A 20,876-nucleotide genomic window follows, 5' to 3' on the forward strand; every position below is an offset into this window, starting at 1 on the left:
GTCGGTGCCGCTGTGGCTGCGCGGGGCTGTGGGCGCGGCTGGTGTGAGCGGGATGTCGGGCTGTGTGCCGGGCTCGGGGCCGCTCGGGGCCCGCCTGGACCTGCTGGTGATCGGCGGCGGCTCGGGGGGGTTGGCCGCGGCCCGCAGGGCGGCCGAGCTCGGCAGGAGGGCCGCCGTGATCGAGAGCAACCGACTGGGGGGGACCTGTGTAAGTGAGTCAGAGACAGGGACCCGCCCCGGTCACTGTCATTATTACTGCAGAGTAACTGTGTGTGTGTGAGAGTAACTGCGAGAGAGAGTAACTGTGTGTGAGAGTGACTGTGAGAGAGAGTAACTGAGGGAGAGAGAGTAACTGTGAGAGAGAGAGAGTAACTGCGAGAGAGAGAGTAACTGTGTGTGAGAGAGAGTAACTGCGAGAGAGAGTAACTGTGAGAGAGAGTAACTGTGAGAGAGAGTAACTGAGAGAGAGAGTAACTGTGTGAGAGTGACTGTGAGAGAGAGTAACTGAGGGAGAGAGAGTAACTGTGAGAGAGAGAGAGTAACTGCGAGAGAGAGAGTAACTGTGTGTGAGAGAGTAACTGAGGGAGAGAGAGTAACTGTGAGAGAGAGAGAGTAACTGAGGGAGAGAGAGTAACTGTGAGAGAGAGAGAGAGAGTAACTGCGAGAGAGAGAGTAACTGCGAGAGAGAGAGCGTAACTGCGAGAGAGAGCGTAACTGCGAGAGAGAGAGTAACTGTGAGAGAGAGTAACTGTGAGAGAGAGTAACTGAGGGAGAGAGAGTAACTGTGAGAGAGAGAGTAACTGCGAGAGAGAGAGTAACTGTGTGTGAGAGAGTAACTGCGAGAGAGAGAGCGTAACTGCGAGAGAGAGCGTAACTGCGAGAGAGAGTAACTGTGAGAGAGAGTAACTGTGAGAGAGAGTAACTGTGAGAGAGAGTAACTGAGGGAGAGAGAGTAACTGTGAGAGAGAGAGAGTAACTGCGAGAGAGAGAGTAACTGTGTGTGAGAGAGTAACTGCGAGAGAGAGAGCGTAACTGCGAGAGAGAGAGCGTAACTGCGAGAGAGAGAGTAACTGTGTGAGAGTAACTGTGAGAGAGAGTAACTGAGGGAGAGAGAGTAACTGCGAGAGAGAGAGAGAGTAACTGCGAGAGAGAGAGTAACTGTGAGAGAGAGAGAGTAACTGCGAGAGAGAGAGTAACTGTGTGTGAGAGAGTAACTGCGAGAGAGAGAGAGAGTAACTGCGAGAGAGAGAGAGAGTAACTGCGAGAGAGAGAGAGAGAGTAACTGCGAGAGAGAGAGAGAGTAACTGCGAGAGAGAGAGTAACTGCGAGAGAGAGAGAGTAACTGGTGTGAGAGAGAGAGTAACTGTGTGGAAGATGGTAACTGTTTGTGTGTGTGAGAGAGTAACTGTGTGCGAGAGGGTAACTGTGTGTGTGCGAGAGGGTAACTGTGTGTGTGCGAGAGGGTAACTGTGTGTGTGCGAGAGGGTAACTGTGTGTGTGCGAGAGGGCAACTGTGTGTGTGCGAGAGGGCAACTGTGTGTGTGCGAGAGGGTAACTGTGTGTGTGCGAGAGGGTAACTGTGTGTGTGCGAGAGGGCAACTGTGTGTGTGCGAGAGGGCAACTGTGTGTGTGCGAGAGGGTAACTGTGTGTGTGCGAGAGGGTAACTGTGTGTGTGCGAGAGGGCAACTGTGTGTGTGCGAGAGGGTAACTGTGTGTGTGCGAGAGGGTAACTGTGTGTGTGCGAGAGGGTAACTGTGTGTGTGCGAGAGGGCAACTGTGTGTGTGCGAGAGGGCAACTGTGTGTGTGCGAGAGGGCAACTGTGTGTGTGCGAGAGGGTAACTGTGTGTGTGCGAGAGGGTAACTGTGTGTGTGCGAGAGGGTAACTGTGTGTGTGCGAGAGGGCAACTGTGTGTGTGCGAGAGGGCAACTGTGTGTGTGCGAGAGGGCAACTGTGTGTGTGCGAGAGGGCAACTGTGTGTGTGCGAGAGGGTAACTGTGTGTGTGCGAGAGGGTAACTGTGTGTGTGCGAGAGGGTAACTGTGTGTGTGCGAGAGGGTAACTGTGTGTGTGCGAGAGGGCAACTGTGTGTGTGCGAGAGGGTAACTGTGTGTGCGAGAGGGCAGCTGTGTGTGTGCGAGAGGGCAACTGTGTGTGTGCGAGAGGGCAACTGTGTGTGTGCGAGAGGGTAACTGTGTGTGTGCGAGAGGGCAACTGTGTGTGTGCGAGAGGGCAGCTGTGTGTGTGCGAGAGGGCAGCTGTGTGTGTGCGAGAGGGCAGCTGTGTGTGTGCGAGAGGGCAGCTGTGTGTGTGCGAGAGGGCAGCTGTGTGTGTGCGAGAGGGCAGCTGTGTGTGTGCGAGAGGGCAGCTGTGTGTGTGCGAGAGGGCAGCTGTGTGTGTGCGAGAGGGCAACTGTGTGTGTGCGAGAGGGCAACTGTGTGAAAGGGCAACTGTAAGCGTGTGAGAGGGTAACTAAGTGTAAGTGTGTGAGAGGGTAACTAAGTGTAAGTGTGTGAGAGGGTAACTAAGTGTAAGTGTGTGAGAGGGTAACTAAGTGTGTGAGAGGGTAACTTAGTGTGTGAGAGGGTAACTAAGTGTAAGTGTGTGAGAGGGTAACTAAGTGTAAGTGTGTGAGAGGGTAACTAAGTGTAAGTGTGTGAGAGGGTAACTAAGTGTAAGTGTGTGAGAGGGTAACTAAGTGTAAGTGTGTGAGAGGGTAACTAAGTGTAAGTGTGTGAGAGGGTGAGTGTGTAACTGTTAGTGAGATAGTAAACCTCTCTGTGTGTGAACTCAGCTCAGAGAGTAACTGTGTGACTGAGAGGGAGTGACTGACAAATAATAATAATCTTTGCATTTCATATTGTGCTTTTCACGTCTTCTCGACGTCTCAAAGCACTTCACAGAATACTCTGTAAAGTGAATTGTTTGTATATTTTGGGGCGAAAAGCAGCAGCCGATTGCACACAGCGGAGTCCCACAAACAGTCGTGGATTGAGTGACCAAATTATTATTTTTTGAAGAGATTATTCCCCTTGGAAAGTGTTCCACCAAACAAATCCTACTTACTGCTTGGTAAGCAGAGGAGTGATCGAGAGCGCGTGAGATTGTGAGAAAGAGTGGGAGACTGTGTGAGAGGTGCGGAGGGCCCATCGGGACCCATTCTGGAGTCCTGTAGCTCAGTGGTTAGAGCACTCGCTTTGCAAGTGAGAGACCTGAGTTCAATTCCAGGCAGAGGGCGAAACCTTGGGCAAATTTCCTTACTCCACACAGAGCCTAATAATAATCCCTCCAAAAAAACAAAACATTAATAAATTGGTCATTTTCAATCTACGACTGTTTGTGGGACATTGCTGTGCGCAATTGGCTGCCGCGTCCGCCCACAAATATACAGTCAGTTCACTTTACAGTGTGTTCTGAGAAGTGCTTTGGGACGTCCTCCTGACGTGAAAAGCGCTATATCAAATGCAAGGATTATTATTATTATTATTCTTGCTCGGCTCCCCGTCCCCCAGTGGATCAAGTTCGAAATCCTCCCTCTCAACTGCCTCCATGACATATTCCCTGTCTGATCCACCCACCATCGGGTGAGCTTTTAACCATTCTGTTTCCACTCTGGGACTCCATCCCGGAGTCCCTCCACTTCAGACCTCCCTCTCCCTCCCTGCTTGCCTTCAAAACCCGCCTCAAGACCTATCTTTGGGACTCCACTTGCAACTCAGTACCCAGCCCAGTTGTGTATAGCACTTTGAAACACCTTCCGCCTGTGAACGGTGTTATATAAAATGTTAATTGCAATGGGAGTTTAAAGGGAATAAGATTTGTATTGTAGTTTGTGATAGGCGTACAAGTCTTGGAGCAGAATGAGTTTTGAGTCCCTATGCATTCAGGATAGAGTATTTAGGGATGGGCCAAATACTCGACTGTGGGGAAGAATGAGAATGACTAATGGAAAACCACCATCCTGATAAGAGATGAAAGAAGAATATTTGCCATTGTGGGAGGAGAAAAAAAGTGCAAGTCATACAGAGGTCACCAAATGTATATCAAATGCAAGGATTATTATTATTATTTATGAAATGTTTCCTTGTAATAATTTATAATGTATTGATTTGAATAAATTGTTTTGTACTTCAAGCACTATTAATTAATTACTTTACTGTTCAATTTTGAAACGTATGATGCTTGGATAATTATAATTATTTGACTTTTCTTTTTTGATGCACAGGTGAATGTTGGATGTGTACCTAAAAAGGTAAGCTTATTGTTTTTTGAGGGGCTGGAGCCCTGGATCATTAGACTGCTATGAATGGCTAATTCATAATTATGAAATAGCTGATATAATGAAATAATAGCTGATATTCAGTAATGAAATAGCTGATATATAGTGGAATGTGTCCTGGCACGTTTTCATTTTTGTGAGGAAGAATTGCCAAGAGGACTCGCCTTGCTGCTCACATAGCTTAGCGATAGCGAGCATTATATTTGGCAAGTACATGTATCTAGTTTCTCAATTCAGGCGTGGTGGAATTTGACCTGGGATGATACCGGGGTAAGTGATTTGACCTATAAGCAGGAACTGGAACTTTTGCCGTTGGAACAAAGAGGGTTGAGAGGTGACCTTTTTTTCTTAAACTCTACAGTTGATGACCTACTCAGCCAGTTATAATCAAACATCATGTATCTGAAAATTTTGATTATTTTAAACTTACTATGCGAACAAGTGATGTAGAAATAGCCTCAGCATCAATATTATTGGGGGAAAATTGTTTCACATTTTTATGAATAACAAAATGGGTCCTCCTGTTTTATGTGGAGTTCTGTAGCTTAGTGGTTAAAGCACTCGCTTCACAAGCGAGAGGACCTGAATTTGATTCCCAGGTGGGACAAAACCTTAGGTAAGTTTCCTTACTCCTCACGCCTCTGCTTACTCAGCAGTAAGTAAGAACTTGGTTGTTAGTCGATTGGCAGATCGCTTTGCTGGGGGTAATAATTCCTTAAAAAAGGAAAAATTAAAAAAAATTGGCCAATCAATCCATGACTGTTGTGAGACACTGCTATGCATAATTGGCTGCTGCGTTTCGCCCACAAAATATAGTCAATTCACTATACAATATATTCTGTGAAGTGTGTTGAGATTTTTCAAAGACTTCATAAGGCGCTGTAGCAAATGCAAGGATTATTATTGTTATCATCCTGAAGGCCAAGGACAACCCCAGGCTCCTCTCCTCTACTCCACCACAAACCAGTTTCACACACCTTCCCTGACCATCCTCTCCTCCAACTCCTGTAGCTTAGTGGTTAGAGCACTCGCCTCACAAATGCTATTGGCCCTTGTGAATGGACCCCTCTGTCCCCACTTTCAAGTCCCTCCTAAAGACCTTTGATCATGCTTACAGTCACCTCCTCTCACCCTCTCCCCATGGCTCCCCATGTCAAGCACTCCGGGATGCTCCCCTATGTGAAGGGCGCTATATAAATGCAAGTTGTTGTTGAACTGCAATGCATCCTGGTTACTCTGAGAACGGCAGATGAAAGCTGGTCAAAAACTCTGCCATTTACTATTTCATTTTGCTTGAGGAAAAATTTTCCAACGCTTTGGAATGTCCTCTCAACGTGAAAAGTGCTATACAAATGTAATTTGTTGTTGTTGTTATTGTTGTATCTGTTTCTCTTGTCTGACCCTGTCCTTTTGCTCCAGGTGATGTGGAATGCTGCTGTGCATGCTGAATACCTTCATGATCATGCTGACTATGGCTTTGAAGTGCCCAGTGTGAAGTTCAGTTGGCGGTAAGTGTGAAGAAGGCAGTAACTATTTAACTGGTAAAAATTTCCTCCATATGGTTTTGTATTTTTCCTCAGTCCTGAATTCTGTAAATAACTAAACGCAAAATACTGCAGATGCTGGAAATCTGAAACAAAAACAGAAGTCGCAGGAAGCACTCGTGATCCCGAAACCTTGACTCACTTTCCTTTCTCCATAGATGCTGCCAGACCTGCTGAGTGTTCCCACTGTAACTAACTAGATGTTCTTATTACAATGGTAGTATCTGTGAAGAATGTCATTCTGCTGGTAGTGTATTGAATATCTATTGTGGCGATGCTATTTGATGTGATTGTAGATAAGTGGTCACTCACAGATGAATGCAGATTTAGTGTACTACTGAAGAAAACTTTATCACAAACTGCGAGCATTCAGGAATCAACAAGCCATTTTGCTTCTTGAGTTGAGCCCACCATCAAGCTTTTCATTTTGCTCTGGGTTAGATGAAGTTGTGTTCTAATCCAGTCTTGTAGAAACATAGAGTCATGAGCCATATTTGGCTCAGGAAACAGATTCGATAAACAACGTTTAAGAGAGTAGATAGATATTTGGGGAGGACAAGTTTGCAGGGCTATGGGGAGAAAGCGGGGGAGTGTGATTTAATTCGATAGCTCTTTTCAAAGAGCTGGCACAGACACGATGGGCCAAATGGCCTCCTTCTCTGCTGTATAATTCTATGATTCTATGAAGGGTCTTGGTGTGGCTTACAGTAAGCTCAGCTTTAGGAGAAAGCATGTGTCTCAGATAATTCCTGCTGACTTTTTGCTTACAGAGATGTGTGCATGGTTTTAAACATGTCACATAGTAAAAAAAAATTCTTGAGTCAGGTTTTTTGAATATTCAGTTGAAATAGTCATCTAAAGTAACACTTGTCTGAATAATCCAACAAAATGGGTATACTCAATTGATGCATGTTTTTTGATTAGCAATATAATGACGCATATTAAACACACAATCCCCAGGAACTGTTTTCATGTATTTAAAGGAATACAACTTGCACCTCATGGTGAATCTTCTCTCTTTGTAGCTAAATGCGTGTCAGTTAAATAATAGCAACTTGTGCATACTACTGTACAAGTGTCAATAGCTTGTTTACAAAGTTGAAAATTAACAAATGATTGTGTAACCTCTTCAAGTCGTCAAGATCATGAAAGGTTTCGACAGGCTAGATAAGGAAAAGCTGTTTCCGCTGGTAGATGTGTCTGTGACCCGTGGTCACAGTCTTAAGGTATCTACCAAAAGAAGCAGAGGGGAGGTTAGAAGAATTTTTTTCACTCAGCGAGTTGTTCGAATTTGGAATGATCTGCCCGAAAGGGCAGTGAAGTCCGATTCGATAACAGCTTTTAAGAGAGAACTGGATAGGTATCTGGGGAAGACAGGTTTCAGGGTTACGGGGAGAAAGCTGGTGAGTGGGGTTAGTGAAAGTGACTTGCTCTGTCAAAGAGCCGGCACAGACTCGATGGGCCGAATGGCCTCCTTCTGTGCCGTAACATTCTATGAATCTATGAATAAGTTTGAATTGAGGGTAGAATATTCGAAAATGTCCAGTGTATTTGACAAAGTTTCCTCACATTTGCAATGTCTTTGTTGTAATGATTCCAATACGCCTACGATTCATTTTGTATGTAATGAAAAGCTTGTGAAAGAATTGGTTTGAACAGCTTTGTTGAACCCAGATTTGAACATGTATGCCTCAGTACAAATCTGGGTTCAACAAAGTGTTTCTAACTCATTCTTTCATAATCTTTTAGATTGGGCACTCCCATAAAGAATATGTGAGCAAAAAGCCACAACATGTAAGGAACAATGTGCTGACCTGGGTATTATGATAATCCTATTATTTGATCTAGTGACTCAATACATTATTAAAACATCTCAAAATGCTTCATGGCATTTTACTGTGTAGTATAGTGACTGTATTTATAGATGAATGTGGCAGCCAATTTGCGCACAGCAATGTCCCACAAACAGTATGAAGTGAGTGACTAATTTTATATAGGGGATTGCTGGCCAGGTTAACAGGAGAAACTCTCTTTTCAAATAATGTCATAGGATTGTTAATGTCCACCTGAAGGGCCTTGATTCAATTCTCATCTGAAAGACCTTCTGACTTGGAGATGAGAGTGCTTCCAGGCAGGGCGAAACCTTGGGCAAGTTTCCTTACTCCACACGCCTAATAATAATCCCTCAAAAACAAAACAATAATAAATTGGTCATTTTCAATTCACGACTGTTTGTGGGACACGGCTGTGCGCAATTGGCTGTCAGGTTTCACCCACAAATATACGGTCAATTCACTTTACACAGCTTTGTGAAGCACTTTGAGACGTCTAGAAGACATGAAAAGCGCTATATCAAATGCAAGGATTATTATTATTTTACCAACTGAGCTATGCTGATGCCTGCCAAAATGGGCACTGTTTTAGGAATATATTTTAAGAAATTTCATTGATGAAGTTATTATTTGCTACTCATACATCTTTAAACATTATTAATTTCCCTTTGCGGACTGATCCGGGGAGTGGAATTAGACCAGGTGGCTCAGGAGGAGAAAAACACCACCGAGCACTTGATAAATTCTATGTAATTATGTCTGTTGATGTTCCGGGGTCCATGATTTACCAGTCCATGAACTGTCAACTTAATATAAAGTATTAATTAAACAATTTAACCAATACAATGTAGGATTATGGGGAGGGCATGTGAGGGCTCCGGGGAGATGGGGGTGGAAGTGGATAGAAAGAAAGAACAGGGCTGGTAGAGTGCGGTGGAGCAAAGCATATAATGACCCCATAACTCTTGCTGGAAGAATTTTTTAGTTAGTACTATAGATAATTTATTTGTGTTTTTGGATGGTGACCCATTCATTATCCACTCTGTTTGCATTTGCACAATGAACCCGGTCCCAATTCATTTGGATAATAGGTTCTTTGTCTTTATGCTAGTATATGTTCACTTTGGATGTGCTACATGTTGGAGAGGAAATATTTTTGAAGTAAAACTTACCCTTTGTGTTGCAGAATGATAAAGGAGAAACGAGATGCCTATGTCAGCAAATTGAATGACATCTATCAAAACAATTTAAATAAGGTTTGTAATCCCAAAATGCCTTAAAGTGTAGAGACAGATAAAACAAACCCGAAAGAATACCTTCTGATACACGGCTGTAACAGGTTACAGGAAGGTCATCATACTGGACTCAATATTTAAGAAACTGCTCAATGTGCTAATGTAGGGTCGATATTCTAGAAGGATGAGAGGAAAAGGACAGAAGGCCTTCCTCCTTCGAGCCTCATTGTAGTTACCTAAAGGAATCCAGAATAAGCTTGTACACAATAAACATTGTATTTGCAGGATCAAGTTGAAACTATTCGTGGTCATGCTACCTTTACGTCAGATGCTGAGCCTACACTGGAAGTAGATGGAAAACGATACACCGCTCCACACATTCTGATTGCAACAGGGGGTCGGCCAATAGTGCCCAGTGATAAAGACATTCCTGGTAGGTACTCTGTACTTTCCCTTCTGCTTTACATGTACTACAACATCATGAACTAAATTTGAAGATTTGTCTGCTTATTTAGATAGATGGTAAAATGCCATATCACTGTTCAAAGACAGAATGGCATTTCTGCTGGTCAAAAATCCTCCAAATGGAGCATCTCTGTTAGCATGGTGGATTGTGCTGCAGCTTGCAGATCAGGAGTTGCTAGCTCAACTCCTGGTCAGAGTTTTCTGGTCTCAGCTGGGTCAGCATGAGGAGGCTCAATTGGCCCAGGCCTTCCCAGGATTAAGGAGGGAAAATCAACCAGGGTTTCTGTTCCTGGATTCTCTATAGCACCCTCTACGTTGTGTGCATAAGGCACCTGGGTGGACCTAGGTCAGGGTTGGGTGTGACACGGTAGACACTCATTGCCACACATGACCAATAGCTGCTTGGGCATGATAAAGCAACATCTGTGGAACCCCAACCCACAAGAGGAGGCCAGATCAGCAACATGGAGACAGATTAGCCACTAAATTAAAAAATAAATCCTCCAGATAAATTTGTCATTCCTTCATGGCTTTTGTGGCTCCTGCAAATTGGCTGCCGTGTTTGCCTACAGGTACATACTATACTTCACTATACTTTATGTGAAAGTAAATAACCATCCTCATTATGGGGGAGGTAAGTGGTGTCTCCTTGGAGCTGAACTGGCTCCAAGGTGACATACCTGGCAATGGAATGTCGGAATCGAGCCAGGGCTCTGTGATGGTCTCTAGTCCGGTTCCTGAGCCAGGTAAGTCTGCAGTATTGCAGGGCACTGCTGATGACAGCACAGCCAGCCTGGCTCATCGGCAGGATCTAGAAGGGCAGAGTCATCCCACTTAGCTCCTGTTAACCCTGCATGCCAAAGCCATAATGGGTAAGGTGGTTTTAACTGGACAAGCAACAGGAAAGCTTGCTAGACAGCGATATCAATGGCAAACTATGCCATTTTAGCTGGTTAGGCTCCAGCAGTTACCCCAACTCTGGTGTCCCTAAATCTTGGCTCTTGCCAACCTGCTTAATAGGTAAGCAGGATGCATCCCTCCAGGGAGAGCGGGCACCTTCCATTCCAACAATCTATCTGTGGGATTACCATCTATAGGTACAATGTATGGAAATCTCAGTTTGGTTTGGATACTCTGGGTGATGGGTTTCTGCATTTGTCAGACACCTGGCTGACCAAAATAAATAAATAGGTAGATAGGTAGACAGGTTGTTGTTGTGAATGTTAAAGACCTCATGGTACTTTTCGAAAAATAGAAAGCAGTTTATAATAATCCCTTAACTAAAATTGGTCATTCACTTCATGGCTGTTTGTGGGACATTGCTGTGTGCAAATTGGCTGCTGTGTTTATCTACAAACAACACAGTCACTCCACTTTACAGTAAATCCTGTGAAACACTTTTCCATATCCTCCTGACGTGACCGGTGCTATAATATGTAAATCAAATGTAAGAATTATTATTAAAGTTATGTTTGGTGTCTGGAAGACCTTGTAATTCAAAAGAGGCGTATGCAATGACATTTTCCCATGATTTTCTTAAGTCCTGATAAATTTAGTAATCTTAATGTTTATTTGACATTCATTTACTATCTTTTTCAGGAGCTAGTCTTGGTATCTCAAGTGATGGATTTTTTGAGCTTGAAGAGCTGCCTAGGTAAACTGATCATTGGATAGCTGTTTAACTGTGATGGGATTCTTGAAAACAGGGCAAGTTATCCTTAGTAATTATTTCTTTGAGTCTGAGCTCATAGTTGAATGTAGATTTTTTTAAAAAAAACCATTTGAAACTGATGAAAAGTACATCAGTATAAAATTGCACAAAATTCAAAAGAGGACAACATTTGAAGTTAATTTTGGTGTATTGAGTAGTTTAGCTGTGCATATAATGCACACAAGAGATTCCCATTCATCAATTTATACAAAACTGATGCTGGTTCCAATTAACAATCATCCTTTAATCCTAGCAATAGTTCTTGGTCCTCCAGTAACTTATTGCAGGTTAATAATCACAATAATAATCCTTACATTGCGCCTTATTACGTCTTTGAGACTACTCAAAGTGTTTCACAGAATATACTTAAATATGGCTTAAGTGTGTGTCTGGTCTTGAAACTCAGGCCATCTAGTTAGAGCTGATGTTTTACTCAGTGTTGCATCGTAATTCATAATATTTTCTGAGATGGGCAGCATATATTTTAGGGAAGGTGGCCATATGAACAATTATATCTAGATTTATTTAATGTTTCTAAATCTGCTGTTACTATTGCTAGAATTTTGCAAGATTATTGCTACTTTGGGATTTCCAACACATTGCAGTTTTCTTAATATAATTCTTACATCATTTCTGCCATGTTTCACCCACAAACATACAGTCATTTCACATTACAGTATATTCTGTGAATACAACATATTCACACACCAACTGTTACACAATTTGCATTTTGCTCTGTTATGGAAGTGAAATGGAGCCACAAAGATGGTGAAAAAACAATTAGATACGCACACAAGATTTAGCTGAGGATGCAACTGAGAGAATAGGAATTTGGAATACGTTTAAAGTACAGAATATGAAAAGTATAGAGTAGAGTTAATGTGGGGTTTACATTCAAAAGTGCAGAGTAGGTTAAACACTGAAAGTGATGGAAAATAGATTGAGAAACAGAGAGAAAAATAGAGAGAAAGTCAGAGAGACAGAAAATTATCCTGTTTGAACTTACTTTATCTCTATTCTTTACTAAGGAAAAGCACATTACTAGCATCTGAAAGACCTAGCGTGACTTCTTAAAGCGATTTTTAGAATTCAGTACTTTTTGCTGTGTAAAAAAAGTGTAATTTGCTTTCCCTTTAGAAAAAGTGTAATCGTAGGAGCTGGTTACATAGCTGTGGAGATAGCAGGTATCCTCTCTGCACTTGGATCAAATGCTCATCTGCTCATACGGCATGAAAAGGTAAACACCATTAATGTTATAAAGATTCTGCAACCATTGCCACTGTTGTGCTTGTATTTACAGTACCTTCCTTGTCAATTTCAATTGAATGGTTGATGACATTTAACTTTCTTCTCATAATCCGGTTCCTGAGCCAGAACTGCAGACCAGCCAGCCTGGCTCACCAACAGGACTTGGAGGGGCAGAGGATTGGGAGCAGGGATTCTTCCCACTCTGACTCATTTAAGACATAACAATGTTTCTGTATCCTATGTTTAGACTCCAAACTGACTGTAGACATTTATTATTTTTAGAAACTTGTGGTGTAAGCATTGGTCAGACCCTGGTCAGACTCTATCTGGAGTACTGCATTCAGTTTTGGGTACCACACCTCAGGAAGAATATATTGGCTCTGGAGGGGGTGCAATGCAGTTTCATCAGAATGATACCAGGGCTTAAAGAGTTAAATTATGAGGACTGGTTGCATAAACTTGGTCTCTATTCCCTTGAGTTTAGACAGTTGAAAGCTGATCTGGTTGAGGCTTTTAAAATAATAAAGGGATTCGATGGGGTAGATACAGAAGAATTATTTCCTCTGGTGGGAGAACCAGAACAAGAGGCATCATCTTAAAATTAGAGCTCGGCCATTTAGGAGTGAAATCAGGAGGTAGGTTTGCACCTAAAAGGTAGTGGAAATCTGGAACTCTCTCCCCCAAAAGGCTGTGGGTGCTGGATCCATTCACATTTTCAAGACTGAGGTGGATAGACATTTGTTAGGCAGAGTATCAAGGGATATGGGACAAAGGGTGGGTAATTGGAGTTGATGTACTGGTCAACCAAGATCTTATATAATGGTGGAACAGGCTCAAGGGACTGAATGGCCCGCTCCTGTTTCTATGTTCCTGGATTCCTATGTTTCTATTACAGAATTTCTTTTCAATGCCCTTAGGTCCTGAGAACTTTTGATTCAATGATAAGTTTAAATTGTACGCAAGAATTGGAAAGTGCTGGTGTTAAAATTCTGAAGCATACTCAGGTAACTAAACACCTATTTTTGTAAAAAAAAAATTATTTTAAAAGGAGGTTTGAATTGTGCAATTACTTTTTTGACCTTTTTTAAATACCTAATGTCAGGTTAAATCCTTAAAGAAAAGTGGTGGCAGTTTAGAAGTGACGATCGTGACTGGAGAATCAGATCAAACTGCTACAACATCTGTACTCAAAGATGTTGATTGTCTATTGTGGGCAATTGGACGTAGTCCTAATACGGATGGACTGAACCTGAGCCAACTGGTGAGAATCTAATTCTAAACTCCTGGAAAACTGCACATTTGTTGTCTTCATGTAAAGTCAGGGTAAGGCTGAAGTGGCATAGGGTGTCAGGTTTACTTCTAACAGCTACTATTACAGCTACTCACCACTCTGCTACTGCCAATCAGTTCTTCCCTCCCACCGCCCTTCTCGCCTTTTCTTTCTCTCTCCTGGACCCCATTATTCCCTCTGTTCCAGCCTGGGCATCCTCCGTTAGGCCCATCATGGCTGTCGGCAATAATTGTCCCAAAGCAGCTGCCCCATCACCCGCTCTCCCCGACACAGCTACCTCCCCCATTCACATTGTTACCCTTCCCAACTCCCCCCCCCCATAAGGTTATTTCTCCCCCACAGCCTAAATCCCAACTTACCTTCCCTCACAAGCCCTCCTCCATCAGCTAACCCACTCGCATTTCCCTCCAAAACATCTGCTCCCTCTCCAATAAAGCCTTCACGATCCATGACCTCATCCTGGACGAGCACATCGATACTCTTGGGCTCATAGAAACCTGTTCCCCGTTGACCCTGTCTCCCTGATTGAAACCTTCCCCCTGCCCCAGTTACATCTTTCACCCCCCCACCCCTGCTGCCCAAACCAACGTGGTGGTGGGATGGCCCTCATCTCTCAAACTTCCTTGCTCTATTCCCCCTATTCCTCCGGCTCCTTACCCTCCTTTGAACATTTAAGCCTGTACCATCCCTCCCTCTCCTTCAAAATCCTCCTTATTTATCGTCCTCCAGAACCACCTGGTTCCTTCATCCCTGACATCTCCTCCCTCCTCTACACTGAACCCCTGGTTATAATGGGTGATTTCAACGTAAACTCTTCTTGCCCCATCTCCTTTGACCTCACTCCATAGAAAACCTCACTATCCATATAAACTCACCAACCCACAACTGTGGCCACCCCCTCGACCTTGTTATCTCTCATTATATTCAATTGTGGCTTTAAAGTAGATAACTATTAAATTGTGTGTTGTTATCTTAGGGATTGAAACTAGATCCAAAGGGTCACGTAGTTGTGGATGAATTTCAGAACACCAGCAAAAAGGGCATCTACGCAGTAGGCGATGTGTGTGGAAAGGCTTTGCTTACACCAGGTAACAGTTCTGTACACTGAGCTTCCTCTTTGCATGCTTATTTCTACACTTGGAAGTGCTCTCCTTGCCTGTCTGTTCGTACTGTGGAAGTTCTGGCAAATAAACTCATTGTTGGTCATGTTATGTCATGTTAACGTAAGATTTTCTTCCATGGTGTCCGATGATGTTGAGTAATGCAGTTACCATTGGTATGAAAAATCCCACCTCAATTAACTATTGGTCTCTACTTATTCATAGTGTCTGAGGCAATCTCTTTAGTGTGGGGTGGGTATGTGTTTAGGGTGGGGGCGGTTTCAACATCTTTCCACATAACTACCAGCTGTTGGTTTCCTTTGTGGCATTTCTTTCTGACTGTTTTGAGCCCCTGGCATTGTACCGATCTTTTTATTTTTTTATTCCAGTTGCTATAGCTGCTGGTAGGAAATTAGCGCACAGGTTGTTTGAGGGGAAGGAAGACTCCAAGATGGATTATAGCAACATCCCTACAGTGGTATTCAGTCACCCACCCATTGGCACTGTAGGACTCACAGAAGGTACAAACTTTAATTTTTTGTCTGAATGTTTGTAAGAAAACTTTAATCATTTAAAATATTTCCAATAAGCATTATAAGTCCTTAATATCTTAATACTCACATAATAATAAAATAATAATCATTACGTTTGGTGTAGCGGCATTCGCATCAGGGGGATATCCCAAAGCTCTTCACAGGATATACTGTAAAATGACTGCGTGTTTGTGGGCAAATGGGGCAGCCAATTTGCGCACTGCAATATCTCACAAACAGCCATGGATCGAGTGACCAATTTTATTTAGGGGATTTGTTGGCCAGGACACTGGGAGAAACTTCCTTCTCTTTGAATAATGCTGTGGGGTCACTGAAGTCCACCTGAACATGCTGATAGGGTCCATGTCCTCATCTGAAGGATGGCACTTAATAATAATAATAATAATAATAATAATCCTTGCATTTGATATAGCGCTTTTCACGTCGGGAGGACGTCCCAAAGCGCTTCACAGAATATACTGTAAAGTGAATTGACTGTATATTTGTGGGCGAACGCGGCAGCCAATTGCGCACAGCAATGTCCCACAAACAGTCGTAGATTGAAAATGACCAATTTATTATTGTTTTTTTTTGTTTTGGAGGGATTATTATTAGGCTCTGTGTGGAGTAAGGAAACTTGCCCAAGGTTTCGCCCTCTGCCTGGAATTGAACTCAGGTCTCTCACTTGCAAAGCGAGTGCTCTAACCACTGAGCTACAGGACTCCACTTCCAATAATGCAGCACACCCCCAGCACTGGAGTATTCATCTTCAATTAGTCTATGTTAGTCCCACCTCGTGACATGGGACTTGAACCCACAAGCTTCCGACTCGAGGCGAGAGTGCTACCAATTGAGCCAGGCTGACACACAAATACCAATAGCTAAGGGGTATTGTTACACTGACTTATCATCAAAAGAAAATATTTTTGAGGTGGTTGTAGGGTTTCAGTGTAGATAAGGTCTGTGCTTCCAAACTATCAAGGCTCAGGTGATTTGAAGGCCTCTCGCAGAAAATTTTCAAAGGTCATAGAAACGGGGCAAATCTCAGAGGATTCAAGACTGTCACACATTCAATAAAGGTTCAAACTTGCACTTGATGGATGTCAAATTGAGGACTACTATTATTTGTGGGGTGGGGGCTGGGATGGAGGTAAGCAGGATCTCCTTGGAGCTGAACTGGTTCGAAGGTGACATGCTTGGCAACAGAATGTCACAATCGAGCTGGCAAGGTTAACAGCAACCAACAGGTGGGAGTTTTGCAGCTGGACGAGCAGCTGGTTAGTCTCCAGCATTACCCCAAAACATACTCGGGGCTCCTCAAGCCTTGGTTGTATCTAATACTCTCCGGAAATAGGTAAGCAGGTCCCTCCAGGGAGAGAATACACATTCCATTCCAGACATTTCCATGTATAGAGCTCCAGTTTGGTATGGATACTTGATGGATTTCTGCATGTGTCAGACACCTGGCTGGGCAAAAACTAAAGGATTCAAAATTAGCAAATGCCATTGATATTTTTAAAGAAGAGGATAAAGATGAATAATGATGATAAATAAATGTATTTAATATCGTGCCTTATTGCATCATCAAGATGTCTCAAAGCACTTCACAGAATGTACTGTAGAGTTACTGTGTATTTTGTGGGTGAACAAGGCGGCTGATTTAAGCACAGCAAAGTCCCACAAACAGCTGTGAAACGAATGACCAATTCCAGTGGATTGTAAAATTTCTTCCTGAGATCGCAGATGATAGTGATAGAATTCTTCTGGCACAAAGTGGCAATCTCTTAAATCCTAAGAAAAGCAAAATATTTTTTCATTTATGATTCTAGTACACATTTATGAGTCAAATTTCTTATGATATTTCTGGCTACATATGAATAAATTCTTTTAAATTTATTTACATGGATGTAACTATTTATGTTAACTTTGTTAAATTAAGACTATTTGGAGTTTGGATTTGTGGTGTGCTGTTTTGTAGATCATAGTTTACTGTACATCCCAAACAGGCTGTTCATAGCTTGGTTTGTGACTGGTTTAAACAATATTTATTTACAGGTGAGAAAATACCTATTTGTGATTGAAGTATTGAGTGGAGCAGAATTGAGACTGATCTAATTACTTGCATTCCAGAGGAAGCAGTGACTAAGTATGGCAGGGAACGTCTGAAGATCTACACAACCTCTTTTACCCCAATGTATCATGCAGTCACTTCGAGGAAAACAAAGTGTGTCATGAAGTTGGTTTGTGCTGAGAAAGAAGAGAAGGTAGGAAATAGTTTGAATAACTTATGTACATTTTCCTCCACTAGTTTCCCATCCCCCAGTAGATGGAATCCAAATTCCTTGTCTCATTTTCCTACGTCTCCATGGGGTTGCCCCACTCTATCTCTGTCTCCAGCTGCGACCCTACTGCCTTTGCAGCTCAGCAAACAGCCTGTTCCATGTTTACTGCCCAATCTCAGCTTTCAGCCATTCTGCCGCCATTCTCTGGAACAACGTCCCAGAGTCCCTCCACCTTTCCCTTCCCTCCCCATTTTCAAACCCCACCTTGATATATCTCTTCAGACACTGCCCCCTCCTAAATTCAGGCTCCTAATCCAATATGGACCCGAAAGTAGCGATATAAATTGATGTGATTGTAATCAATATTTTCAATCTTTTCAACAAATCATAGCATAACAATTGAGTTAAATTGCAGCTGTAATAAAAAAACCTTCATTTAATGTTCATTAGTTTCATTTGTCAAATACAAAAGGATTTAGGTGATAGGTAAACGTAATTCTTCCTTGTTACACATTCCATCACACCCATAGACGAATGCTCATTGTTTCCTCTCAATAACAGTGTTTTTCTTTGTTGTCTTTTCGGGATAGCTTGTTGAGTTCCTCAACAAGTTCCACTTGTAGCCATAGCTTTTGTTTCTCAGCATGCCTTCAAATTGTTTTTGAAAGGCTTTGATGTAATTTAAGCTCCACAGTCAGTTAATTCAGTCAATGCTGGAGGTTGTCCCAGTGTGCGAGTGTAGAAAGAGATTTCAAGCCAAAAAAGTGTATGTGTTCATATCATGCTTACAAGAGGGTTAGGCTGAGGGGCTTATTGTAAATTGTAAATAAGAGTCCCAACAAATCACGTCCAAAACCACAAGCAATGACACGATGGGAGTAAAATGGTGACAATAAACCACAGCTTGGTTGTTTCATAACATTTTTAAGTGTTAAAGCCTCTCAGACTACAGGAATCTACAAAGGAAAACAAAAAAGAGTGTGAAAACCTATTGATAGCAATCTAAAGATATAGTGCAAATAGACACCTAACTAACACACACTAGTAAAAACGAGCTGTATATGATATTCGGGCTAGTACGCTGACTTTCATGGGTTAAAGATTCTCTTATATAATAAGAACAGGAGTTCTAAAGTTCTGTGGTTCTATAAGGAATGAATTACAAAGGGATGGGGAAAGGGCGGATAAATAGGACTGAAAGGATTGCTTTTTAAAAGAGCCACCACAAACACGATGGACCAAGTGGACTCCCTATGATTCTAGGGAGTGGGAATTGCGGGACCAATATCCTCCTTGTCTTTCTTTCAGAGAGAGACATCAACCTATTGATTTTTTTTAGTGTGACTTGCCAGGGTTATTACTGAACAGCGTCAGGAGATTGTTTGTGTTGAAGAATGGTTATTTTCCCAATGACAGCCGGAATCCCTATCCATGACAATTCAATTACCTATAGATACAGATATTGTAATGCAAATTTAATAATATCAACTTGTAAGGCTGCATTTTTGAACAAGTGTGAATATAAACTCCACCACTTTCATTTTCACCTCACGAGACATTTGGATGAAAAAGGCCCTTTGGCCCATTTGATCTCATTACTCCAGAACATGCTTACTATATACATTTACTGGAGCTTGTTTGTCACAATACAACCTGGTTAGATCAACCAGAGTGATGGGGATATGAATTTCTCTCTAAGTACAGAACTGTGCAGTGCTTTAAATACAATAATAATAATCCTTGCATTTGATATAGCGCTTTTCACGTCGGGAGGACGTCCCAAAGCGCTTCACAGAACACACTGTAAAGTGAATTGACTGTATATTTGTGGGCGAACGCGGCAGCCAATTACGCACAGCAATGTCCCACAAACAGTCGTAGATTGAAAATGACCAATTTTTTTTATTATTGTTTTTGGTTTTGGAGCGATTATTATGACCTTTTCTCTCTCATTTCAGGTTGTGGGACTTCACATGCAGGGTTTTGGATCTGATGAAATGCTTCAAGGTTTTGCTATTGCAATCAAGATGGGAGCAACAAAATCTGACTTTGATAACACTGTAGCAATTCATCCCACATCTTCAGAGGAACTAGTTACAATGCGCTAGGACCGCTTGTGTGAAACCTTTCAATCCAAATATAAAATGATCGCTGAATGTTTTATTGAAAAAATGTGCTTTGAAGAAAAGGTTTTTCAAGTGGGATCAGAAACATTGCAACTAATGCAGTATTTTGTCATTTCCAGAGTACCACAAGAATATTGAATGCCTTGCATAGCTTAAGTGCACTTCTGCACACAAGACACTGCACGTAGTTTCTGGATCCCATCTAGACCTTATCTGCCTTTCATCAGTTTACCTCTTGCCAGCCAGGCTCAGTTGGTAGCACTTGTGCCTTTGAGTTACAAGGTTGTGGGTTCAAGGCCGACATCAGAGCTTTGAACCCAATGTTAAGGTTGACATTCTAGTGCAATGCGGAGGGGGGGGGGGGGGCTATATTGTTGGAGGTGCCATTTTTAAATGAGATGTTAAACTGAGATCATGTCTGCCTGTCCAGGTGGACGTTAAAGATCCCATAGCTCTATTCAAAAACAGAAAGGTGTGTCTCCCCATGTCCTGGCCAATAATCCATATAAAATTAATTAATTATTCACTAATTATGGCACAAATTGTCAGCCTACAAATAGTGACGACACTTCCCAGTGAATGTTTTTAAGATGTTTTGATGACAATAATGCACTATGCAATATCAAAAGCAAGGATTATTGTAATAGGATTATTATTTGCTTCCAAAATAATTGTCTTTGCTAGGTTTCCTAGCTCTATAAAGTTCTGAAACATTTTTCTAGAATAATTTTCTGGAGAGGCATTGGGAACAACTGTGATTCAAGTTGAGAAGTACAGACAAGTAAGATCCTTAACATAAAGAGATGTCCAATGCTCTGTGGCTTCTGCCTTGCCTTGATTCCTCTTTGATCACATCTTTGTTCATCTTTCCACCCCACACGCTTGGCCCCATACCCCTCCCGCATCCAACCCCCAGTTCAGGTACAAACCCTTGATTGTCCAGCGCCTTGGGATGACCTCCCGATATATAAATGCAATATAAATGGAATTTGTTGTTGTTATATCTGAAGCTGTTTTCTTAAGAAATGTCATGTAAAAGGAATTCTGAAGTTTGTGTGTGGTATAAAGAAATTCGCACCACATTCCATGCAATAATTCTAATCATTTTTGAGGGTAAATTCTTCGGGAAAGTTTAGTAGAGTAAGTTAATTTACATAGTTGATTTGCAAGGAAATTCTTATCATGCGATATAGGCTACTTTTTTAGCTGTCCCTATAATTTTTGTAGGTCA

General features: G+C 42.2%; 1 protein-coding gene across 1 annotated transcript; it reads left to right on the forward strand.

Annotated features, from left to right (window-relative positions):
- gsr (glutathione reductase) lies at positions 1 to 20,051 on the forward strand. Its single transcript, XM_042339591.1, has 13 exons — positions 1 to 208; positions 4,225 to 4,251; positions 5,698 to 5,786; positions 8,841 to 8,910; positions 9,175 to 9,322; positions 10,954 to 11,008; positions 12,203 to 12,302; positions 13,231 to 13,317; positions 13,416 to 13,574; positions 14,581 to 14,692; positions 15,094 to 15,225; positions 17,368 to 17,501; positions 19,478 to 20,051. The coding sequence occupies exons 1-13, from the start codon at positions 53 to 55 to the stop codon at positions 19,625 to 19,627; spliced, it is 1,419 nt and encodes a 472-aa protein (XP_042195525.1). The 5' UTR covers positions 1 to 52; the 3' UTR covers positions 19,628 to 20,051.
- Positions 20,052 to 20,876: the final 825 nt, after the last annotated feature.

This window comes from Callorhinchus milii, unplaced genomic scaffold, assembly GCF_018977255.1.
Source record: "Callorhinchus milii isolate IMCB2004 unplaced genomic scaffold, IMCB_Cmil_1.0 Scaffold1, whole genome shotgun sequence".
NCBI classification, from domain to species: domain Eukaryota; kingdom Metazoa; phylum Chordata; class Chondrichthyes; order Chimaeriformes; family Callorhinchidae; genus Callorhinchus; species Callorhinchus milii.